This window comes from Centropristis striata, chromosome 11, assembly GCF_030273125.1.
Source record: "Centropristis striata isolate RG_2023a ecotype Rhode Island chromosome 11, C.striata_1.0, whole genome shotgun sequence".
Taxonomy (NCBI): domain Eukaryota; kingdom Metazoa; phylum Chordata; class Actinopteri; order Perciformes; family Serranidae; genus Centropristis; species Centropristis striata.
The window spans coordinates 22,587,713-22,609,150 of NC_081527.1; the positions used below are offsets into that span (position 1 = coordinate 22,587,713).

The 21,438-nt window shown below is 44.0% G+C and overlaps 1 protein-coding gene across 1 annotated transcript; it reads right to left on the minus strand.

Annotated features, from left to right (window-relative positions):
* Window positions 1–5,210: 5,210 nt before the first annotated feature.
* slc4a2a (solute carrier family 4 member 2a) lies at window positions 5,211–21,438 on the minus strand. The gene is made up of 22 exons (XM_059344889.1): window positions 21,402–21,438; window positions 20,378–20,491; window positions 20,163–20,307; window positions 18,878–19,076; window positions 18,676–18,800; window positions 17,114–17,256; window positions 14,572–14,752; window positions 13,786–13,921; window positions 13,006–13,153; window positions 12,816–12,915; window positions 12,547–12,731; window positions 11,435–11,654; window positions 10,680–10,883; window positions 10,404–10,552; window positions 9,774–9,968; window positions 9,100–9,309; window positions 8,663–8,752; window positions 8,151–8,317; window positions 7,566–7,819; window positions 6,795–6,964; window positions 5,616–5,789; window positions 5,211–5,505 (listed from the first exon to the last, which is right to left on the minus strand). Exons 2-22 carry the CDS (start codon window positions 20,423–20,425, stop codon window positions 5,425–5,427), a joined length of 3,324 nt encoding a protein of 1,107 aa, XP_059200872.1. The 5' UTR covers window positions 20,426–20,491; window positions 21,402–21,438; the 3' UTR covers window positions 5,211–5,424.

Here is a 21,438-nt window from a genome sequence, read left to right on the forward strand (position 1 = left end):
TTTTAGTCACTGTGACGTAAAGAATTTGATTGTTTTTGTTGAATGTTTATTACAGATTTAGTTCATGATGGAAGCATTCCTCAAATACAAACAAATTAAAGACATAAAATTAAAACAATAATAATAATAATAATAATAATAATAATGCAGTAATATCTCTTAAACGTTATTCCCAAATATATATTTTTAAATTGTGACCAGTGTGTTGGGATCTTGCCACATGTGAATCCTGGGTTCATCTGTGGGTTTGAACTGATGTAGATTAATCCAGCAGCATTTCCATTCACCATCTCAACCCCCATTTTGTTTCAGAGATCTCCCCTCTCATGATGCTTGGCTTTTTTGACCCCTACAGATATGTGATCACCTCATTGGGCAGGAGACCTGTGACACTACATGAGGTCTTCTGTAAAAAGAGATCAGAGCCCTCTCTTCTCTCTCTTTCTCCACTGGCCTCAGGAGGCTACAGAGGTCTGGGTCCCCCAGACGCCCTACTCCTTCCTCACCCCCTGTAGAGATCCCCTCCATCTCAGGTTGGAGGCCCTTCTGCAGAAAATGTTCATTCCTTTTTAACAAGGAATTCTGAAACAACTCCCAGTCTAATCTTTGCACCGAAAGGTTGGATTATCGAAAACACGTTCATAGCAAACGCTAGAAATACTTCCTCAACAAACAGGAGCGAGCAAAACTTAATTTGCAATGAATTTGAAACCCATCCTGCAACTAAATCAGCAAAGAACTGCTTTATTTCAGCCTGAAACTAAACCTCCTCACAACACCTTTCTTCATAATTCTTCACTTTTATGGACTGGTATGTACCGTGCTTAGATAAGAGAATCAGCAAGGACTAAAGCACAAAGTATTGACCTATAATCAGTGATTTGGTTTATGTTTTTAAGTATAAATGCTGTAAGATTTGAAGTTGTATGTTAATCTTGCTTTACACAGACAATAATACGTACACTTTTTTTATCTGCTCACACACTGATTTGCATATAAAATATACTTTAAATTGTTTTTTAACAAAAACACAGTTTTGTAGAAGCTTGCACAGCACCACATGACTTATTGTCCTTCAAAGCAGGAAAGACATTTTTACACTATCTTGTAGTTTTGTGACCCTTTGTGTGAAGACATGCAGCTTCACACACACACACACACACACACACACACACACACACACACACACACACACAGACCTTGTAGCTCTCTATACTCAGTACATTGTGTGTTTTGACTATTTTACTTTGTTTATTTAAAAATACCTTTTTGGAATATACATGCTTTCCTTTTATGTTGTACAATACAAACGATATGTCAACCTCTTATTTGAAAATAATTCCAAATTCTTTCAATAACTACTAAATATGAATATGGTAATTTGATTATAATTATTAAGTTAATTATTAATCATTGTTTCACATTGATAGTTTAGTAACATTATGAGACTGATTAAGGTGAATTGGCTATATTTTTCTCTGTTTTAAGAGTGATTCCCTAACTCGAGGGGACTTAGAGTAAATCAAGTAATATCATTTTAATAATTAATAATTACTTATGATAATTATTAATAATTCTTATAGCCATGAAATCAAACTTTTGAACCATGAGACCCAAATAAGTGTTGCTCAGGTGCATTCTGATTTCCCCATGGGAGGGATAACATTTATGATAACGCCCTTTTTACATTTTTGATGCTCCGGCGTGAGGCATCATTTATTTATAAAAGAGGCATCCTAAAATCCCTAAGTTAAAAACAACAACAAATTAATCACATTTAGCGGCTAAATAAAATGTTGTCACATTCTTCCTGATAAAATGATATGAAATGAAAAGTACATTTGTAGAAAATTTTTACTGTATCATCACTCAGCGTCCACTTTATTAGGTACAGTTTGGTTAAACTAATGTAATCAGATCCAGCAGAAGTGTAATAAAGGTTATCATTATTGATAAAAGAGTGGTGGAAAAAATAATGGAAACACTAGAAACATACAGCTGACCAAATGTTATAACTTCATAAATGTGTTTAAAGGTGCAGAATAAATAAAGTTAATACAAAATACACACACACACACACACACGGAGTGGAATTGTGTGTGTGTGTGTGTGTGTGTGTGTGTGTGTGCATATTTATTTACTGTTCATATAATTTTCTTTATTGATTCGATTCAGTTCTGTTTTGTTTGTTTCTGTGCTGCATATATGAAAATGTGTTGAAAAATAAAGTATTAAAAATAAATAAAGCTATTATTATTCTTATGAGCATATTATGAGCCTCGATGATAATAATAATAACTACAAAATTTCCTCTGGGGAAATTTTGAAAGGGCCACGGGGGCTACTGCCGGTGTGTGTACACTATGATGAGATTCTTCAGAGATTTCAAGCTATGCCCTTTAACCTCAAAGTGTGTGTGTGTGTGTGTGTGTGTGTGCGTGTGTGCGTGCGTGCGTGCGTGCGTGTTTGAAGTATGTGTATGCATGTGTGAGGAGTGTGCGTGCTTACACGCATGTGTGTGTGTGTATCTGTAACTGTAATCACATCAAAGATCAAAGGCAATCAGATCAAAGCAATCAACAGAATTAACTGGCACCTGTTCCGGCATAGTGACAGCAGAGGTGGACAGACTGAAGTTTCTGGTCTCGAACAGAAAGCATTTTTGGCAAAACCATAATACCTATCATTGATCCGACTTCACTTTGAGCGTCCTGAGTTCTTCCTGAACGTCTACAAATGTTTTTTTTTAAAGAAAAATGAAAAAATAGCATTGTTAGAGCGATTTAAAAAATATGTTTTTTTTCCCTTTTTCCGAAATCTTCCTGCGTTTTTAATATGGGAGCCAATGAGGCTGTTGGTGCATGTTGGTGGATCATCTCTGCGTCTTACGCCCAAACTATAACTCTGACAGCTTTATCAGAGGATTGTGAGTGAGAAGACAAATTTTCCTACGTTTCTATGTATAAATTATTTCTGTAGAGTGGAATTTGCGGCCTGGAGCGCAGTTTTAAATTTTATTTTTTGACAGTTTTACCTCTCCCTCTACACTCTGAGCGATGACATTACACACTCTGACACGAACATTCCGTGCAATACACACCCATTATAATCTCAGAATTTCTCCAAAAATGATCATGGTCATTGAACAGGGATTGATAAAAAACTATATGACCTATCGAAACGTGGATTAATACACCGATACACAAGACTTGTGTCTACTGTTTAAAGTTTAAATGGAGTCTCTAGGTGAAATTATGCCAGAGGAGTAGACGTTTAAAAATCTCCAATTATTGTTCTTTTTCGCTCATTTTTTGTCAGCCGTCCCATTCATTTCAATGCAAAATTTTGGGCAGTTTTTCGCGACTTACGTCACAAAAAATTTGTATTCTGTAGAGAAAAGTAATAGCACACCAATCCCGATCAAACTGCACGTTTTGATATATAATTTGTCCTGCAACTCTTCAAGTTGTAGGACTAATAGCGGGACGAAATTGCATCCGGAAGAGGAAGAAGAAGAAATCCACAGTATAACAGTAGTGCTCGGGGCTTTTGCACTGGTTCCTACAGCTATTGCTGTATGGGACCAGTGCTCGGTGCGATTGCCCCGAGGCCCTAATAATCAGTTAAAGTTCAATTACCTTTAGAAGCTCTGAGTGGAGTTTGGTTCTTCAGTTCTTTAGTTCTTTAGTTCTTCAGTTCTGACGGTTTGTTTCTGGTGAACGATATTTAAAGGCAGCTTCATCAATCATCAGTTATAAAGCCAATAAAAAGTATCTGGGTCAAACACGTCGCAGCACATGGGCAGCAAAAGTTCAGTCTAAATTAAAAATAACATCATAAATAAAGGTTCATATTATCTGTCCAGGAAACTTAGGCAGAAAAACAATGATCATATCAGGATGATAAAGATCACTAAAGATTAATCATTAAACAAAAAAGCAGTTTGTTTCCGTGTTCATCAGAACTGCAAACACATTTCTGACTCACAACCCAAATACAACTGACTCATAACCCACAGTAAGGTTATCAACTCCAAACCATCAAATCAGTGCTGGTTATTATTCACATATCTAGAGAACTATAGAAACATTTAGGACACAGATGTTATGTTTTTTTCTCCATAAAACACAAGAGTGGAATAACAAACTAAAAAAGCTAATACATCATTTTATTTTTTGTTTTTGATGTAGACATCAGAGCAGCTTTATGAAAGTGAGACAGGAGTGAACTCAGTAAAGTGAAGCTTGAGACTAAACAAGGTCAGAACTCACTGAAGTTAACTGACTTATAATATTGTGAGCTTTAGTTTCACACAGGACTCTATCGGTGGTCTCCTGCCAGTCTGACCTCTGAGGAGCTTTTCATTCTTCTGTTTCTTCACTTCCTCCTTCGCTTCCACTTTGGTGCTGCCACATAACAACACACGTTAATTTATCAGCACATTGATACCCCTTTTTGACCAAAGCAGTTTCAGGGCCGATTCCTGGTCGGTTCGGAGCCAGTGCTACTGCTGGTTCACAGTTGGTTCAGCTTATGAACCAGCTATGAACCTGTTTGCTTTTTCCACAGGCTCTAGAGCCACGTCATTATGTCACTGCTAATGTCTGTATATGTCTCCGCCCTCTAAGCCAATTTAATATGTCTCTACAACACATCTGTGCTCATCCTGATTACTATGGACGCCGAATACACTCTTATTAACACTAAACATAAGATGTTAATGTTGGACTTTGTTGTAAGCTAACGCTAGCCCGCTAACATTATCACGCTATCAATCGCCAACTAAAAAATAATGTTAGCTAAATAACTAATGTTAGCACGCTAGCTCGCACGTATCAATCACATTGCAGCTCAACAAATCAAATAAATAAATGATACACATTTTAGTTGGTTTCTCTCCAACGGCACCCAGTTGGTCTTGTTGGTCTGATAGCCCTGCCCCCAGCCCCTGATGTAGCGGTTCATGGTTCAAGACCAGCAGATCCCGGCTGGGAGCCGGCTCTTTGCCGTTGCAAACCAAAGAACCAGTCCGCAATTGGGCACCAACCGAGAACCGGCTCTGGTGGAAAAGCCCAATGACTGAGCTGGTAAGAACCTGCTGACCTGCTCCACCTGCTGGTTAATGATGATAACAGTTTATGATCCGGTTGTTGGGTGGAGTTTAAAACGAGAGAGTGAAAAAGTAAATATGCAACAAAGTAACTTTTAAAGCTAAAATGTGCTTTTAATGACAGAGAGAAAACATGAGAGACGTTTCAGTTAGTGAGATCTTTAAAACAAACCCACTCCCACACAGGAAATACGCATCAGATTTATAAAAACAGGATTTCAGAAGCTCAGTCCACCGCCTGGCGCTGCAGCAGGATGCACGCCAGATATGCTAATGAGGGAGGAGGAGCGACCAATCAGGAGGCTGCTGCCGGGTCACACGGGCATCTGCAGCTGTGAGTACTCGTCCTGCCCCTCCTTCTCCTCCAGGTGAGGCTCCGCATCGTCAGCGTCCAGCTGCAGGACCACAGAACACAGGTCAGAGGTCAGGGGTCAGAGGGCAGGGGTCGCTAACACCTAGCTGACTGGCTAACAGCAGCTGTGAGGATGTTGTCGTGGTGACTCACACTCTGCAGCTCTCGGCGGGTGAAGAGTCGCGGCAGCAGCAGCATCCTCACGGGGATGGTCAGCAGCAGCATAAACGGGAACGCCAGTGCCGCCGCTGTCGCCATGACCACCCAGAGGAGAGACAGACACGTGAGCTGCACCACAGTGAACAGGTGCATCCTTAATGTCCTCACCTGTGAAGATATAAATTAAAAGTATCTAAAGTTTAAAGTACTTAAAGTATTAAAGTATCTGGGTCAGACTCAAAGAGCCTTCACATCCACACTTTTTCTGTTTTTGTGTCAGTTTGGACCAAAAATCTGCAGAAACAAAAAGACTTTTGACTGTTTAATTACTGAGTTTCTGCAGTATTCTAGAACAATTCTATAAATATGAAAACATGTTTAAATGTTTTATTGGGAACAAAGGTTCAGTCTAAATCTGAAATAACATCATAAAAAAGGTTCATATTATCTGTCCAGGAAACTGTATCAGGATGATAAAGATCACTAAAGATTAATCATTAAACAACAGTTTGTTTCCGTGTTCATCAGAACTGCAAACACATTTCTGACCCAAATAAAACAAATAATAAAACACTGATAAACCACAGAAAGAGGTCATGAACTCCAAACCATCGAATCAGTGCTGATTATTATTCACATATCTCAATAATAAAAACATTTAGGACACAGACGTTATGTTGTTTCTTCATAAAACACAAGAGTGGAATAACAAACTGGCCCACCTGTGAGACAGGTCAGACAGAGAGAGAGACAGAGAGACAGAGAGAGACAGGTCAGACAGGTGAGACAGAGAGAGACAGGTGAGAGAGAGAGAGAGAGAGAGAGAGAGAGACAGAGACAGAGACAGAGAGAGACAGGTGAGATGGGTGAGAGTTTTTATTGTGAATTGTTTGCAGAATCCACTTGATGTTCAATTCAAGTCCAACAAGTCCTGAGTCAAACAAGTCCCAAGTCAAATTGGGACTCGTGGTGACTCGTCTGTTGCCTCGTGCAAACTGATTGGCTGAGATCTTTGTTAGAACATCTTCTGTAAATGTTTCTGATCAGAACATCATTGAGTCAGTCAAGTTAGTAGATTAAATTCCAAGTCACGAGTCATTTGTGTCAAAGCTGACAAAGTCGAGTTTGTAAATCAGTTTGAAAGATAAAGTCCCCAGCCTGTGCGGGGCTCACCTTGCGGACGTAGTTGTGGTCGGGGTGGTACTTTGGGGGCATCAGCAGCATGATGAGGCGCTCCGTCAGCTGGATCCCATTCAGTGACATCACACCCATGTAGAGGAAGATCCCGAACAGCACGGCGAGGGGGATCTGACGCAGGACGTCCCCGATCACAATGGACAGACCTGAGGGGAGAGGTCAAAGGTCTGGTCTCTTTGGTCTGTTGGACAGAATCTGACCCTGTTTACACTTTAATGTGTTGTTGGTCAGATTTAAATGTTTGTTTGTGTGTCAGAGGTGTTGACTCGAGTCACTTGACTTGGACTCAAGTCAGACTCGAGTCATGAATTTGATGACTTTTGACTGGACTTGACAAAATGTAAAGAGTCTTGCAATATGACTAATAACTTATGACTTCACTTGGACTCGAGCCTTTTCACTTAAAAAGACTCCCCAAAACTCAAAGATTAAAAAGTCTGTGACTGAGGACCGCTCTATCTCTCTGTGTATAAATTTGAATAGGTAGAGGTTAAAAGAACTTGGAAGGACTCGAAACTCAAACTGTAGGACTTGGGACTTGACTTGAGGGCAAAGACTTGAGACTTCTAGATGACTTGCAAAACAATGACTTAGTCCCGACTCTGGTGTGTGTTCTGTGATGGTCTGACCATATTTGGATCTTTCCTTCCTCATTAGAGATATTTTTCCTCCTGCTGCTGATTCTCTCGTTACATCAGACTAACAGAGTTCTGGTGAGGAAGAAGTCGGGGCTGAGAGAGAACTTACCAACTAAAACCGCCACCAGGAAGCCGGTCACCCGCTGCTCCTTGACCTCCTGGATGCGAGGCTTGTCTCCGGGGGCGACAGCTTTGCTCATGACGGTGAGGGCGTTGGTGTGGGTGACGGAGCGCACAGTGGCAGCCGATAACCACGGTAACCCGAACAGCGCAGAGACTCCGCCCACCACCACGATGATGAGCAGGTCCAGGTGGAAGCCAGTTCCCTTCACCAGCATCCGCTCCTTCTTACTGACGATCAGCCTGAAGGACACACATCCATCTCAGTCAGTTAAACAGCAGAACACATGAAAATATACATTACATAACTCCTGCAAACAACACTGACCCCAAAAATATTAATATATGACTCTATGCAGACAGGATGCAACAAACAACGAATAAACAATTTGATTGGAAATGTTGCATATTTTACAGTTTAATGGTGACATTTTGCATCATTAATGTAACTTTAGTCTCATCAGCACACTGTTAAAAACGTATCGTTTTAAGGCGACAGGTTAATAATATAATATTGAAAATGTTTACTGAGGCTCTGCAGCAGAACAACAAAGAGAAGAAGAAGAGGTCGTACGCTGTGATCTGAGACTCCATGAAGATGAGGATGAAGACGAGGATGGCCGGCAGGATGCTGGCGGCCATCATCCAGACAGGAAACTGTCCGTCTGAGCCCAGAGGAGAGATCAGCCAGCCCCGCTTCTCCGGAGTGGACACCGAGAATCCACTAGGCACGTTCAGTTTCTGTTGGCCAATAGGAAGAGAGGTGAGAGTCAGTGCACAGGTAGAGTCTGCAGGTCTTACCAGGTGCAGGTCTGACCCGGTGCAGGTCTGACCTGGCTGTCAGGGGCGGCTGTGGCTCAGTTGGTAGAGTGGTCAAACCCCAAATGGCTCCCCATGCTGCGTTCATCGGTGTGTGAATGAATTACCAATGGTGGCAGGTGGCACCAGTGTGCCCTGGTAGCCTTGGTGCAGTCCATTTACTATTTACCTGGTGCAGGTCTGACTTGGTGCAGGTCCTACCTGTGTGCAGGTCTAACCCAGTACAGGTCTGACCGGTGTGCAGGTCTGACCCGGTGCAGGTCCTACCTGTGTGTAGGTGTCCTCCACGCTGTAGTCCACCAGCACCATCAGCAGGATCGCGATGGGGACGCCGAAGTCTCCAATGATCCGACGGAGCTGAAAGACAGAGAGGTTTAATGATCAGTGAGGAACACAAAACCTCTCAAGGTGAACTCCTGGTCCAGGTCCAGGTCCAGGTCCAGGTCTGCTGCTGCTACAGGACCAAGTTTCTCCTTGTGTCACTTTACTGTTGGTTCACTAACACATCAGTCTGAAGCTCAGTAAAGAGATTTATCTGTGATTTAATGAGAATAACAGATCTAAAGGTGCTGAAATAACTATAACATGAGTCTGAATTGATGCTTTGTCAGGTCTGAAGAGAAACAACTCTGCTATTAAAACGGTAAAATGGTTTTCTGACTGGAGTCTGGTGAAGGTTGCAGTGTGTTGGCTCTGTTACTGACCCTGCCGGGGAAAAAGGAGCTGTTCTTGAACTTGCGCAGGTAGAAGGCGATGAAGTATGTTCCCACCATGAGAACGAACGACAGCAGAGCGGTGTTCGGTTCTCCAACAACCTTCCCAGAATCCCCGGCTGCTGCAGTGAAGTTGCACAGCGCCAGAGACACTGTGTTGTTTCCACGGAGACAGTTCTGGAGAGGATGCTCCTGAAAGATCTAAGAAAGACAAAGAAGAAGAAGAATTAATATAATGGGACATGACAGATTTTATATACAGTATTATTTAATTGCCTAAAGATCTTTGATGTCAAATTACAGAGAATTCTATGGAAAACTTTCTGTTTTCTTACAGTAAAACTTTAAATTGAATTAAAAAAAATGTTTTTAAACAAAAGTCTGTCAGCAGTTTCCAAACATTCACAGTCATATTGACGTAAAAAAAACATACAGATATTTACTGTTCGTTATTTTTACTTACTTATCTAACTTGATCTGTGTAATAACTTATGGCTGTTTATTGATGTTTGACTAGAGACATTTTACAATCTACTGATTCATAAAAACATGACGCTGAAGATAAAATCACAATCCATCTATCTATCTATCTATCTATCTATCTATCTATCTATCTATCTGTCTATCTGTCTATCTGTCTGTCTGTCTGTCTGTCTGTCTATCACCTTGATGAGCTTGGCGAAGGTCTCGTAGATGAAGATGAGGGAGATGAGGAAGGAGAAGATCTCCTGGGTGAATCGGGACACGAAGCGGACCAGGATGCTTCCCTCGAAGGCCACGGTGAGGAGCACAATGAGCACCAGCCAGAACCCGATCCAGACCCGGCCCGTCAGGTACTCTATCCCGTTCTCCTTACAGAACTACACACACACACGCAGCAGGTAACAGGTAGGACGCTGTTATATTTTGAAGAAATATAAGAAAACATCATCTGCATAACGGTTTATGTGTAACACGGTCTGAGAGACACTGATGACTTCATGTAAACAGAGACAGAGACCACAGAGACAGGGGGGCAGAGACAGGTGGGTCAGAGACAGGGGGACAGGGACAGAGACAGGTGGGACAGAGACGGGGACAAGGACAGGGAGACATAGACAGGGGGACAGAGACAAGGGGGCAGAGACAGAGACGGGGAACAGAGACAGAGATGGGGGGGTCAGAGACAGGGGGACAGAGACAGGTGGAGAGGGACAGGAGGACAGGGGGACAGTAAGTGTTCTTTAGATGAGGTGAAGTTGGACAGATGGACAGTAAACAGAGGAAGGTCTCTGAGCGTATTGAGGTGAACTGACGGTGTAGAAGGCCTCTTCAAACACCAGCAGCGGTCCGGAGAAGCCGATCACCAGCAGCGGCTGAGCCCCGAGCACGCTGAACACCACGCCCTGCATCGCTGTGGCAACGATCAGCTCCGACACACCGATCAGACCCTCTGTCTTCTCGCCTGAGCCACAGGAAGACAACTAAACCTTCATACATGGAACGCTGTGGAACGACTTTAAAAGAAGGACGGTCGACTTGCAGTGATTTTTAACTGGTCAACCGGACCTCATCAGGCGATCCAGACTCACCAAGGAGTCCCCCGAAGGTGATGGCGGGCGACAGTGCGGCGAAGTAGATGAAGATAATGGCAGCCATGCACTGAGGGTTCAGAGCGTCCCGGATGTCGCTAAGGTACTGCGGGTAGCGCCGAGTCACGTCTTTGATCAGACCTCCGAACAGACGGCCTGAGCGCCTTAGAGGCTCGTCTCCGGGTTTACAGGGGACGAGGGAGTCTGGGGGGTCAGAGGAGAGTCCGTCAGAATGGATCAACCAGCTGATGGCACGTTACAATATGAAAGAAAGATTCACTGCTCTACCTATTACAAGAATTCAAACTGAGCTCCTCTTTGATCATGATAGAACTGAACCCAACAAACAGTTTCAGGACGCTTTTTTCCTCTTTCTACATTCTCCTCTCTGTGTCCTTGTGTTTAACTGAAATATATCAAATCTATATAATCTATGAGTCCTGCAGCTCTGTGGAATCCGCACAATCAGAAGAAGTCTTTCTGCAGAATAACACAGTTCGAACGACAGAAATGAGAAAAAAGTTTAATTTCTCTGATAAATTATTGTGTCCTGAATGTAGTAAAACTATTTTTATCCACATATTGAAGTATTGTCATGTTTCCAGCTTCTCCTGCCCTCTCCTCTCTGCTCTGTGTAAACAGCTTCTCCTGTCCTCTCCTTTCTGCTCTGTGTAAACAGCCTCTCCTGTCCTCTCCTCTCTGCTCTGTGTAAACAGCCTCTCCTGTCCTCTCCTCTCTGCTCTGTGTAAACAGACCTTGGTCCTGCTGAGTGCTGCTCTGTTTCTCCATCAGCTTGCCGCTCTGCTCCTCCTCTCTCTTTCGGAGCATTTCTCTCTGGAAGCGAGCGACCGAGTGGAGCAGCTCGTCGCCGCCGACGTCGGAGGGCGGCAGCACAATGCTGCAGTCCAGGAAGCGGTTGATGGCAGTCAGCAGGTCGTGGCGGTCGTCAGCCTGGTACGCCGCCTCGTGAAAGTGCTGAAGGAGCAGACAGAGGAACGTCATGCTGCAGGTTCACTCTCACCACGTCATCAATAAGATCTAGAACTATCCAACAGCCTGAAAATCTTCTGATCCCTCCTTAGTGTCTTCATAGGTACCAGTAGCTGTTTCCCACCATACATACATATACATGTATAACTTAAAGTAACATTTAACACAGACAGCAGCAGCTCTGTCCCTAATAACAACCTCCTCAGATATTTGTGCTCAAGGTTTGGACAGACAGAAGTTATGAGGTTAATATATGGAAGAAATATCCTATCTTTATTCAAGAGCATACATTTACAGTTTGAGAGCCTGATTTTATTCCTTTTCAGTGAAACAGCTCCTTCTCGTGCTCAGATTTATTCTCCTAATGCTTACATTTTGTGCTCGCACTCAGATTTCTGCTGCTTTCTTTATAAATGTTTACTTGAACTCAAAAATCACATGCTTGTGCTCACATTTCTTCTTCTTTGACACAAACATTTCGCTCGCATGCAAATATGTCCTGTGATCAGATCTAAAGTCCACGCACTCAAATCTTTTGCAGTGCATAACCAACACTACCTTAATTATGCGGCCCCTGGCTTTGACCACCGGGTGTCAACATAAATAGGCTTACTAATTAGAAGACGATGAAGGTAATACACTGCATTACACGCACCAATATTCATGAGGAGAATAAATCTGAGCACGAGAAGGAGCTGTTTCACTGAAAAGGAATAAAATCATGCTCTCAAACTGAAAATCTACGCTCTTCAATAAAGATTGAAGAAAGATATTTCTTCCATATTCATAAAGTAGGAGTAGTCTCTGTACGTCCTGCAGGTTCTCCGCTGTGTTCCAGGCGCTTACTCTCTGTTTGGCGCCACCTGGTGGGACTCACCTTATCGGACATCAGCGTGGAGATGGAGCGTCCGATCTGATGGTAGTCGACGTTGGCGGTTGGCGGGCCCAGCAGCAGGAACAGGAACCTGACGGGGACGGGAACCTCCAGGACAGACTCCAGCAACACCGCCTCCTGCAGCCGCACGAACGCCACGGATGGCTGCTCCAGGAAGCCCACGCTGCCTGCAGACACAGCGGAGGGACACACTGAACCCACTGAACCACACACGGAGCGACATGTTAAGACGCCATGATGTGCCAACGTACCCACAAGCACCACGGTGGCCTCAGCCCTCTCCGGGATCTTCTCCATCAGCTTCACCTCGTGTTTGGATCGGGAGTGGCTGAGGGGCGGGGCTTCTTTCTGCTTCATCACATTTTAATGTCATTAGGATTCATTATTCAGATATTTAACAGGTTAACAGATACATCAAATGCTGGGATGTGTTATTAACACCTTGTTCTTCTCTCCGTCAGCCTCCGTGTGATTTGTTGGAGTGATGGAGGGCTCTGATTGGCCGTTGTGTCTGTCCATCAGGGCGGCCATGTTGGCTGCAGAGATGTTCTTACTGAAGGAGCTGTGATCCTTTTCATCACTGGGGTGACTGACAGAGGAAAAACATTCTTCATCAGAGGAGGGATCAATAATCTGATCCTGAACTGAGTCTGATGGCTGCTGCTACAGCACCAACACATCAAACGAAGTGATTTATCTGTGATTTAAAGTAAATAAATGGATCTAAAGCATGCTGAAATAACTCCAACATGATGCTGATGTGGAAAAAGTCTGAATTAATGATTTTTCAGGTCTGAAGAACACAACTTAACTGCTGTTAAAATGATGGTTTTCTGAATGGAGTCTGGTTCAACCAGGGCCCGCCGCTAATACATCTATATGAACCCAACACAGTGATTCTGGATGGATGGATTGATGGATTGATGGATGGGTGGATGGATGGATGGATGGATGGATGGATGGATGAGTTAATGGATGGATGAGTGGATGGATGGATGGATGGATGGATGGATGGATGAATGGATGAATGGATGGATGAGTTAATGGATGGATGAGTGGATGGATGGATGGATGGATGGATGGATGGATGGATGGATGAGTTAATGGATGGATGGGTGGATGGATGAATGATGGATGGATGATGGATGATGGATGGATGGATGGATCGATGGATGCATGGATGGATGCATGGCTGGATGGATGGATGGACAGATGTAGGACCTGTGTCTGAGCAGCAGGGCTCTCAGGACGTTGGCCCGGTCTTGGGCTTTGATCTGGTCTGAGATCACCATCTGCTCCACCACCTGCTGAGCAATCCCCGGCAGAGTCCGCTGCTTCAGGTCCAGGAGCACCGCCCCTAAACACAGCGCCGTGACATTACACACTGACATCACACACTGACCAAATCACTCTGTCAACATGATGATGTCACAGTGATGCTGACCTTTGACTTTTGGATAGAAAACATCAACTCTTCGTAACCCGAAATTCAGACATTTGTGTGAAAGTTTGTCATAATTACTGTTTGACTTCTCAACAGAAATGCGACTTGAAGTTGACATGATTGCCTATTCAGCCCCTTAAACAACACAGTGAGGAGACGGCTACTGTTTTATTCAATAAATATAAAATAAAATTCACCATAAACCCTTGATGATAATCCTTCAAAAATGATCATAATCCAGGGCATCCCGGTGGCACAGCATAGAGGCATTGTCCTCGTGAGCAGGTGGGCCGGGTTCTAAACCTCATATCACTATCAATAAAGCCTTTAAAATGGCCAAATAAATATCTTTAAAAAAAAAAAAAGATTATAATCCAATCATTAAGCCATCCATTATCCCATCATTTAAGGCACACATTTTCAATAAGTCTCAGTCATTTGTCCCAAATTAAAGAACAGCTGAACGATCTCTGGCTACAACCTGAAGTTAAAACACTGTGCCATGCCAGTGCTGGCCCCCAGGGGCAGCAAAGAGCCTGCTGGCCCCCAGGGGGCCTCCTCACCGTGGGAGATGGTCCTCCGCAGCTCGAGCAGCGAACGGAAGGACAGCGAGGCGACGTGCGGCCTCCCCCAGCGCTCCGTCTCCTCCTCCACCTCCTCCTCGAACTTGATCCATCGAGCCGTCTCCCTCCACTGCAGCTCCTGGTTCCTGTCGATCACCAGCTCGTTCAGCTCCACAAACACCTGCAGCGCACAAAAACTCGTCTTTGTCACTTGAGGAAATTATGTTCATTACCTGGAACCATCAGTGCTCCTGGACATTAAACATAACATCACTGCTGCAGATCGTCTCCATGTCTGATCAATAATCTGATCCTGAACTGAGTCTGATCACTGCTGGTTCAATAACACATCAGTGTGAAGCTCATTAAAGAGATTTATCTGTGATTTAATGTGAATAAACGGATCTAAAGGATGTTGAAATAACTACAACATGATGCTGAACTAATTTCATCGTCAAGTCTGTCTGCAAGAACACAAGAACTAACTTAAAATGATGGTTTTCTGAATGGAGTTTGGTTCGATTGAAGTTATAAATCAGTGGATATCATCATCATCATCATTAAGGAGGTTTTTTTATGGATTGTCGAACAGTTCAAGGAGTTTTTAATAGTCTGAAACTAAAACAAACAACAAAAAGTTGAAAAATTTAGAATATTTAAGGTATAAATTAAGGAATGCTTGATTCTTATTTGGCCAGTTTAATGGGGTTTTACGCAATTATCAGTCTAAAGCCAAGATAAAGAGATTTATCTGCGATTTAATGTGAATAAATGGATCTAAAGGATGCAGAAATAACTCCATGATGCTGATGTGGAAACAGTCTGAACTGATGCTTTGTCAGGTCTGTCTGCAAGAACACAAGAACACTACTGTTAAAATAATAATTTTCTGAACGGAGTCTGGTTCAACCAGGGCCCGCCACTAATACATCTATATAACCCAACACAGTGATTCTGTTCTGTGATTTAATTGTGATCGATGGATTAAAGGATGCCGACTGACAGCCCTGATTTAAATATACACACATTTTTATCTACAACATGATGTGCAAAAAGTCTGAATTTAAGTTTTGTCAGAAGTCTGAGAAAAGTACTTTCAAAATGCTTGTTTTCTAAATGGAGCTTGGTGCATCAGATCTTCTCTAGCAGACTCAAACAATGAGTCTGATTCCCTCCGAAAGCTACACTCACACTGAATTAAACTCAAATAAAATCTAAAAAACAAACTAAACTAGAGTTCAGAACAAAGCAGACAAACATAAACTGAATAAAAGTCTCTGTACCTGACGGCGTCCACTCCTCAGGTCCAACCCCACCATCCTGACACCAAAACACACTGAGACCAGACAGAGACGGACCTCCCAGTTTACCTCCTCTACCTGTCTGTCTCCACCTGTCTGTCTCTACCTGTCTGTCTCCATCTGTCTCTACCTGTCTGTCTCCATCTGTCTCTACCTGTCTGTCTCCACCTGTCTGTCTCTACCTGTCTGTCTCCATCTGTCTCTACCTGTCTGTCTCCACCTGTCTGTCTCTACCTGTCTGTCTCCATCTGTCTCTACCTGTCTGTCTGTCTGTGTCTACCTGTCTGTCTCTACCTGTCTGTCTCTTCCTCTCTGTCTCTACCTGTCTCTACCCGTCTGTCTCTTCCTGTCTGTCTATTCTCTAATTAAGTCACAATACCTGCAGGATTAACCTGCTCAGAGCCCCAGCTCGTCTTTCGTCTCTCCTGTCAGCCTCATTTTGGACGTTTGTATTGTTTTGTTGTCGCCTGACATCATGTGACATCATGTGACCTCCTGTTCTCACCTGGAGCTCATTTTCAGCCTCCAACACCCAAAACAAGTAAAAACATGTGACGGCAGTGGGATGCTTCAGATTTACATTCTTTAGCATAAACTCAGTTGAGAACTTTCTTTGAAAATCTGCTGTTTTAGTTATCAGAAAGAACCGGTCTGTCCCACGGTTCAGTGCACCTGAACGCCTCTTGGGCGTCTGCGTTTACAATCAGAAACACTTCATTGATCTCTGGGGGGAAACTGTTTTTGTTACAGCTGCTGCTGTATGAAGTCAATAAGTAAATATGTTAAAAAATAAAGATTAAAAGTAAATAGAGATATTTACAAATATGTATTTATGTAACAACAGTGTAACATTTAATTATCAGACATCATTTTCAGACACTTGAAAGTTAAAGTCTGGCTGCAGGCGAATTTTAATACTCTGCTGCAGCAGCCAATCTCAGACCACAGTCTGCTTGCCGCCTGCAGACCGCGTGTGGTGACGGCCTCTCCTGTCCTCTCATCTCTGCTCTGTGTAAACAGCCTGTCTCTCACATTTTATGACTGATGATCCGTTCAAGGACCGTCGGAAAGTTGAAACTGAGGATAAGACATGGTTTTACAGTTTCTCTCTGTGATATGATTCTTTCTGGGTTTTTGGTGATTTAAACAGTCAAATGAGTAGAAATGTTTATGATGCAGACATTAAAACATTTGAGGTGAGAGCAGTGATGGCAGGTGAGGTGTAAGCCCCGCCCTCTGACCTCATGCGGCGTGCGGTCTGGCTGCAGGTGCTGCAGCTGTGACGGCGTCCTGATCTGATCTTTGGTGGCGTGGACCAGCGGTCCTCTAGAGCTCCGCCTCACCAGGTGGCGCCGCACCGCCGGGACATCATCCAGACGGTGACCTGAGGGGGCGGGGCCACAGGTCAGAGGTTAAATTCACATACACACACACACACACAAAGCAACACACTCTCTCTCTGGTCTCATGGGAACTTTTTGCAGTTTAACAAAGTTTCAGGCTCGACTGAACTTCAGTCTGTAAGACGAGACACACACTCTGTCTCTCTCTCTCTCTCTCTCTCTCTCTCTCTCTCGGTCTCTCTCTCTCTCTCTCTCTCTCTCAGGTGTGTAATCAGGTGAGTTTCAGGTTTCTGCAGAATGAGATTTGCTGTTTCTCATCATGTCTTGTTCCCAGCAGTCAGACAGTCAGCTGACGCCCTCTGCTGCCAGCTCTGTTAATCAAGATAAACAGAGCTGAACAGCTGTTTGTAAAGATTTTAGCTCTTTATATAATAAACATAAAAAAACATTTTTAGGTTGTTTTTTTAATTTAATTAATTAATAAATTAATTTAATTGTAAAGGTTTGGTTGCTAATGTTTCTGTGCTTCTGACAGATGAACACATGAAGCTGAACTTTAACTGTTACAGCAGTAGGATGTCATTTATTTACCCGAGCAGAAAAATGCCAAACTTTTTCTGCATTAAAAACAATGAATGGATTATTTTACTGTCATCTCATCGATCAGTTGATTCAACATGCAGCTCATTCATTCATTAACCCCTCACTGATCCTGCTCATCAAACTCTCAGTCTGACGTGAGTCCAGATCACAAAGGGTTAAAGTGTTATTAAAGTCTTTAAAGCTTGTTAGAGTTCATCAGTAAACAGAGAGTACTCACTGAGATCAGCCTTCAGTCTGTCAAACAAAAAATTGACCAGAGCACACACTGACTTCATGTTCCTCCTGCAGGACCAGAACCAGACCAGGACCAGACCAGGACCAGGACCACACACACACACACACACACACACACACACATACACACACATACACACACAAACACACACACACACACACACACACAGGAACAATAGATAGAGGGTGTGGGCGCGGCGTGCGGCCGCAACATTGTGTTCAGGTCAGCAGCAACTTCAGGTCACATGACCAACATCAACAAACTCTTTCATGTCGGAAACATTCCTGCAGTTTGTCTCCAAAACATGTTTCTGCCCCGCTGCATGCTGGGAGAAACCCCCACTGCCGGGCTGCTGCAGGAAGTCACCAGGACAATGCTAACATGCTAATATTTAGCATGTCCACCATATGAGCTTAGCATGTTAGCATGCTAACATTTCATTAGCTCTAAACACTAACAGGAAAGTGATATTTAAGAAAAACTCAAACTCTTAAGAATTAAAAAACAGAAGGTTGTAAAGGTCATAAGCACCCTGGTGGTCGGGCCGGGCAAAGTTTTATTCTCTGAAGTGTGAAGATTTGTATAATAACTGATTATGAAAGTGTATTGCATGTTTACTGACTCTTGATGCCGTCCAGGTCGACAGACATCAGCGTTTCATCCTCGTCGGCGTCATCAGCGGCAACACTCGCCATGATGCAGCCAGGAGAAAGGCCGTTGTGATTGGACGATATGGTGGACGGGTCACTGTGGGGGGGAGGAATCACAGGAATAAGTTGCATAAAAATGTCCCTTGAGGGATCTGTGTCAGGTGTGAAGCTCACCTGGAGGTGGTCCGTGCGTCCTCTCCATCGATCTGGCTGCAGCCCTCCTCGTCCTCTTGGTCTTCTTCTATGGTGGCTGCAGTGTTGGGGGCAGAGCCTCGCCTCCCCTCCTTCCTCCCCTCATTGGTCCTCTTCCTCCTGCTGTCAGGGGGCGGTTTGGACAGAGGGTGATGGACGTGCAGAGAAAAGTGGCGGTGATCTGCAGCAGGACAGCATATTTAAAATGTTCAGAGTGAGAAGAAGAAGAAGGAAACATCTTTAAAGACTCAACCTGGACCTCAGCAGAAACCACTGGAACCTCCTCAGAGCACCAGGAGCCCCTTTAAGACTCAAGACTTTAAGACTAAAATACCAGAGCCACTACAGGTGGAGGATCCATTATTCCCACGGAGACTAATGCCTGGTTTGGACTGCATCACACCAGACTGGTTATTCTAGAACTGGAGGAACATTCTTAGCAAAGTCTGGACAGTCCAGAAGATTGTGAAAAGGCCAACAATGGCCGGGTGACCCTCCTCCTGGACCTCTTTAGACCTCCTGGACTCACCAGGAGAACCATGATCTAAATTAAGTCTTCCAGGTCCCTAAAGGGTGACTGGAAGCTAGAAACAAAACCCTCATAACCTTCTCAAAGTCCTGCAATGTCAAACTCAGATTCTAAAAGACACCTTGAACATGCAGCATTTCTCTGGTCTATTCAAAGAACCTGTAACCTCTTTAATTTCCCCTTTGAGTCTCTCTCAAGACCTGCTGGTACCTTCTCCAGATCCCTTGGGTACTAGTAATACTGAAGCTTAAAAATGTCGGTCACAGTCTTTTCTTTGGTCAGATAGCCCCTGAACAAACACCAAGAACTGGTTCCAGATTCGTACCGGCTCTGAACCTGCCGCTCAAACTGTCCTGATGGGAAAGTGGTAACAGGGAACCTGTAGAGAACCTCCAGGAATCAATGCATCACTGCCAAAACCTTTAAAAATCCAAAATATGTTTAAATTCAATTAATTACTCTTTGACAACAACAACCAGAACCTCCGAAAACAAGCCAATAGACCTCCAGAATCTTCTTAAAATCTTCTAAAACCCTGGAATGGACTTATAAATCCCCAGAACACCAAGATCTAAAACTTGAGGAACCTCCTCAGCAACTTTGAGAACGTCCTTAAGATGATAAAAACTACAAAGATACAGTGAACCCTCTCAAGGACCAGAAGAACCCCCAGGACCTCTCAAAACACCCTGGAACCTGAATCACCTCCTGAAGATGTTTGAAGTTTCAGTTTCACACCTTCAAAGTCCTGCTCATCAAAGACTCTGCGTTTCTCTGGCGGACTGCGAGCTGCAGGACAGAGGATCTGCTGGAAACCCTGAAGATCAAAGGCCTTGTTCAGGTCCTCGTCTTCCTCGTCGCTGTGGCACTGAGGAGCAGCAGCCTGCAGAGAGCAGAAACGGTCAACACGGATTCTTTATCTGGAATTGAAGGATAATTTGGGTCAGACTCACTGCAGACAGACTGACGGCACCAGGACCAACAGAGTTCTGATGGCTCATGGCTCCTCCAGAGGTCAGAGGTCAGACGGTGTCAGGTGATCAGCTGGTGAGCTCAGGCAGCAGAACCTGGAGGAGGAAGCACTGCAGGTTACCGGGTACATGGGACTGTGCTCTTATTGGCTCCTGACACCAACACTCTGCTCCTATTGGCTCCTGTCACCAACACTGTGCTCCTATTGGTTCCTGTCACCAACACTGTGCTCCTATTGGTTCCTGTCACAAACACTGTGTTCCTATTGGTACAGGGGTTCCCCAGGGCTCAGTGCTGGGACCCCTGCTATTCGCTATCTACACCACCTCTCTGGGTGAGGTTATCCGCTCACATGGCTTTTCCTATCACTGCTATGCAGATGACACTCTATCTGTCATTTCCTCCTGATGACCCATCGGTCTCTGCTCGGGTCTCTGACTGCCTCTCTGACATAGCCACTTGGATGAAGGCACATCACCTCCAGCTGAACCTTTCAAAAACTGAACTGCTGGTCCTCCCTGCTAAACCCACAATACACCACAACATCAACATCAAGATTGACTCCCTGTGTCTTTCACCCACCAAGGTGGTGCGAAACTTAGGGGTGATGATTGATGACCAACTCACCTTTTCCAGTCATGTCGCCTCAGTTACCCGGTCATGCCGCTTTGCACTTTACAACATCAGAAACATCAGACCTTACCTAACTCAACATGCCACTCAACTCCTGACACAGACTGTTGTCATCTCAAAACTTGACTACTGTAATGCCCTCCTGACAGGCCTGCCAGCCTGCTCAGTAAAACCGCTTCAGATGATCCAGAACGCGGCGGCGCGCCTGGTCTACAACCAGCCAAAAAGGTCACATGTCACTCCGCTGCTCATTGAGCTCCACTGGCTACCTGTTGCAGCCCGCATCAAATTCAAATCTCTAATGCTGGCCTACAAAGTTGTCTCCGGTACTGCTCCTACCTACCTGAACGCCCTGATTCAGACATATGCTACCTCACGACCGCTGCGCTCTTCCAATGAACGGCGCCTG

Excerpts from the sequence above, each read along its gene's own strand:
- slc4a2a (XM_059344889.1), bottom strand. The coding sequence starts at position 20,425 with ATGAGCCATCAGAACTCTGTTGGTCCTGGTGCCGTCAGTCTGTCTGCA. Across the intron at positions 11,655-12,546 it reads CCACGCTGATGTCCGATAAG|CACTTTCACGAGGCGGCGTA; the intron begins GTGAGTCCCACC and ends CTGCTCCTTCAG. Across the intron at positions 10,553-10,679 it reads CACCTTCGGGGGACTCCTTG|GCGAGAAGACAGAGGGTCTG; the intron begins GTGAGTCTGGAT and ends CCTGTGGCTCAG.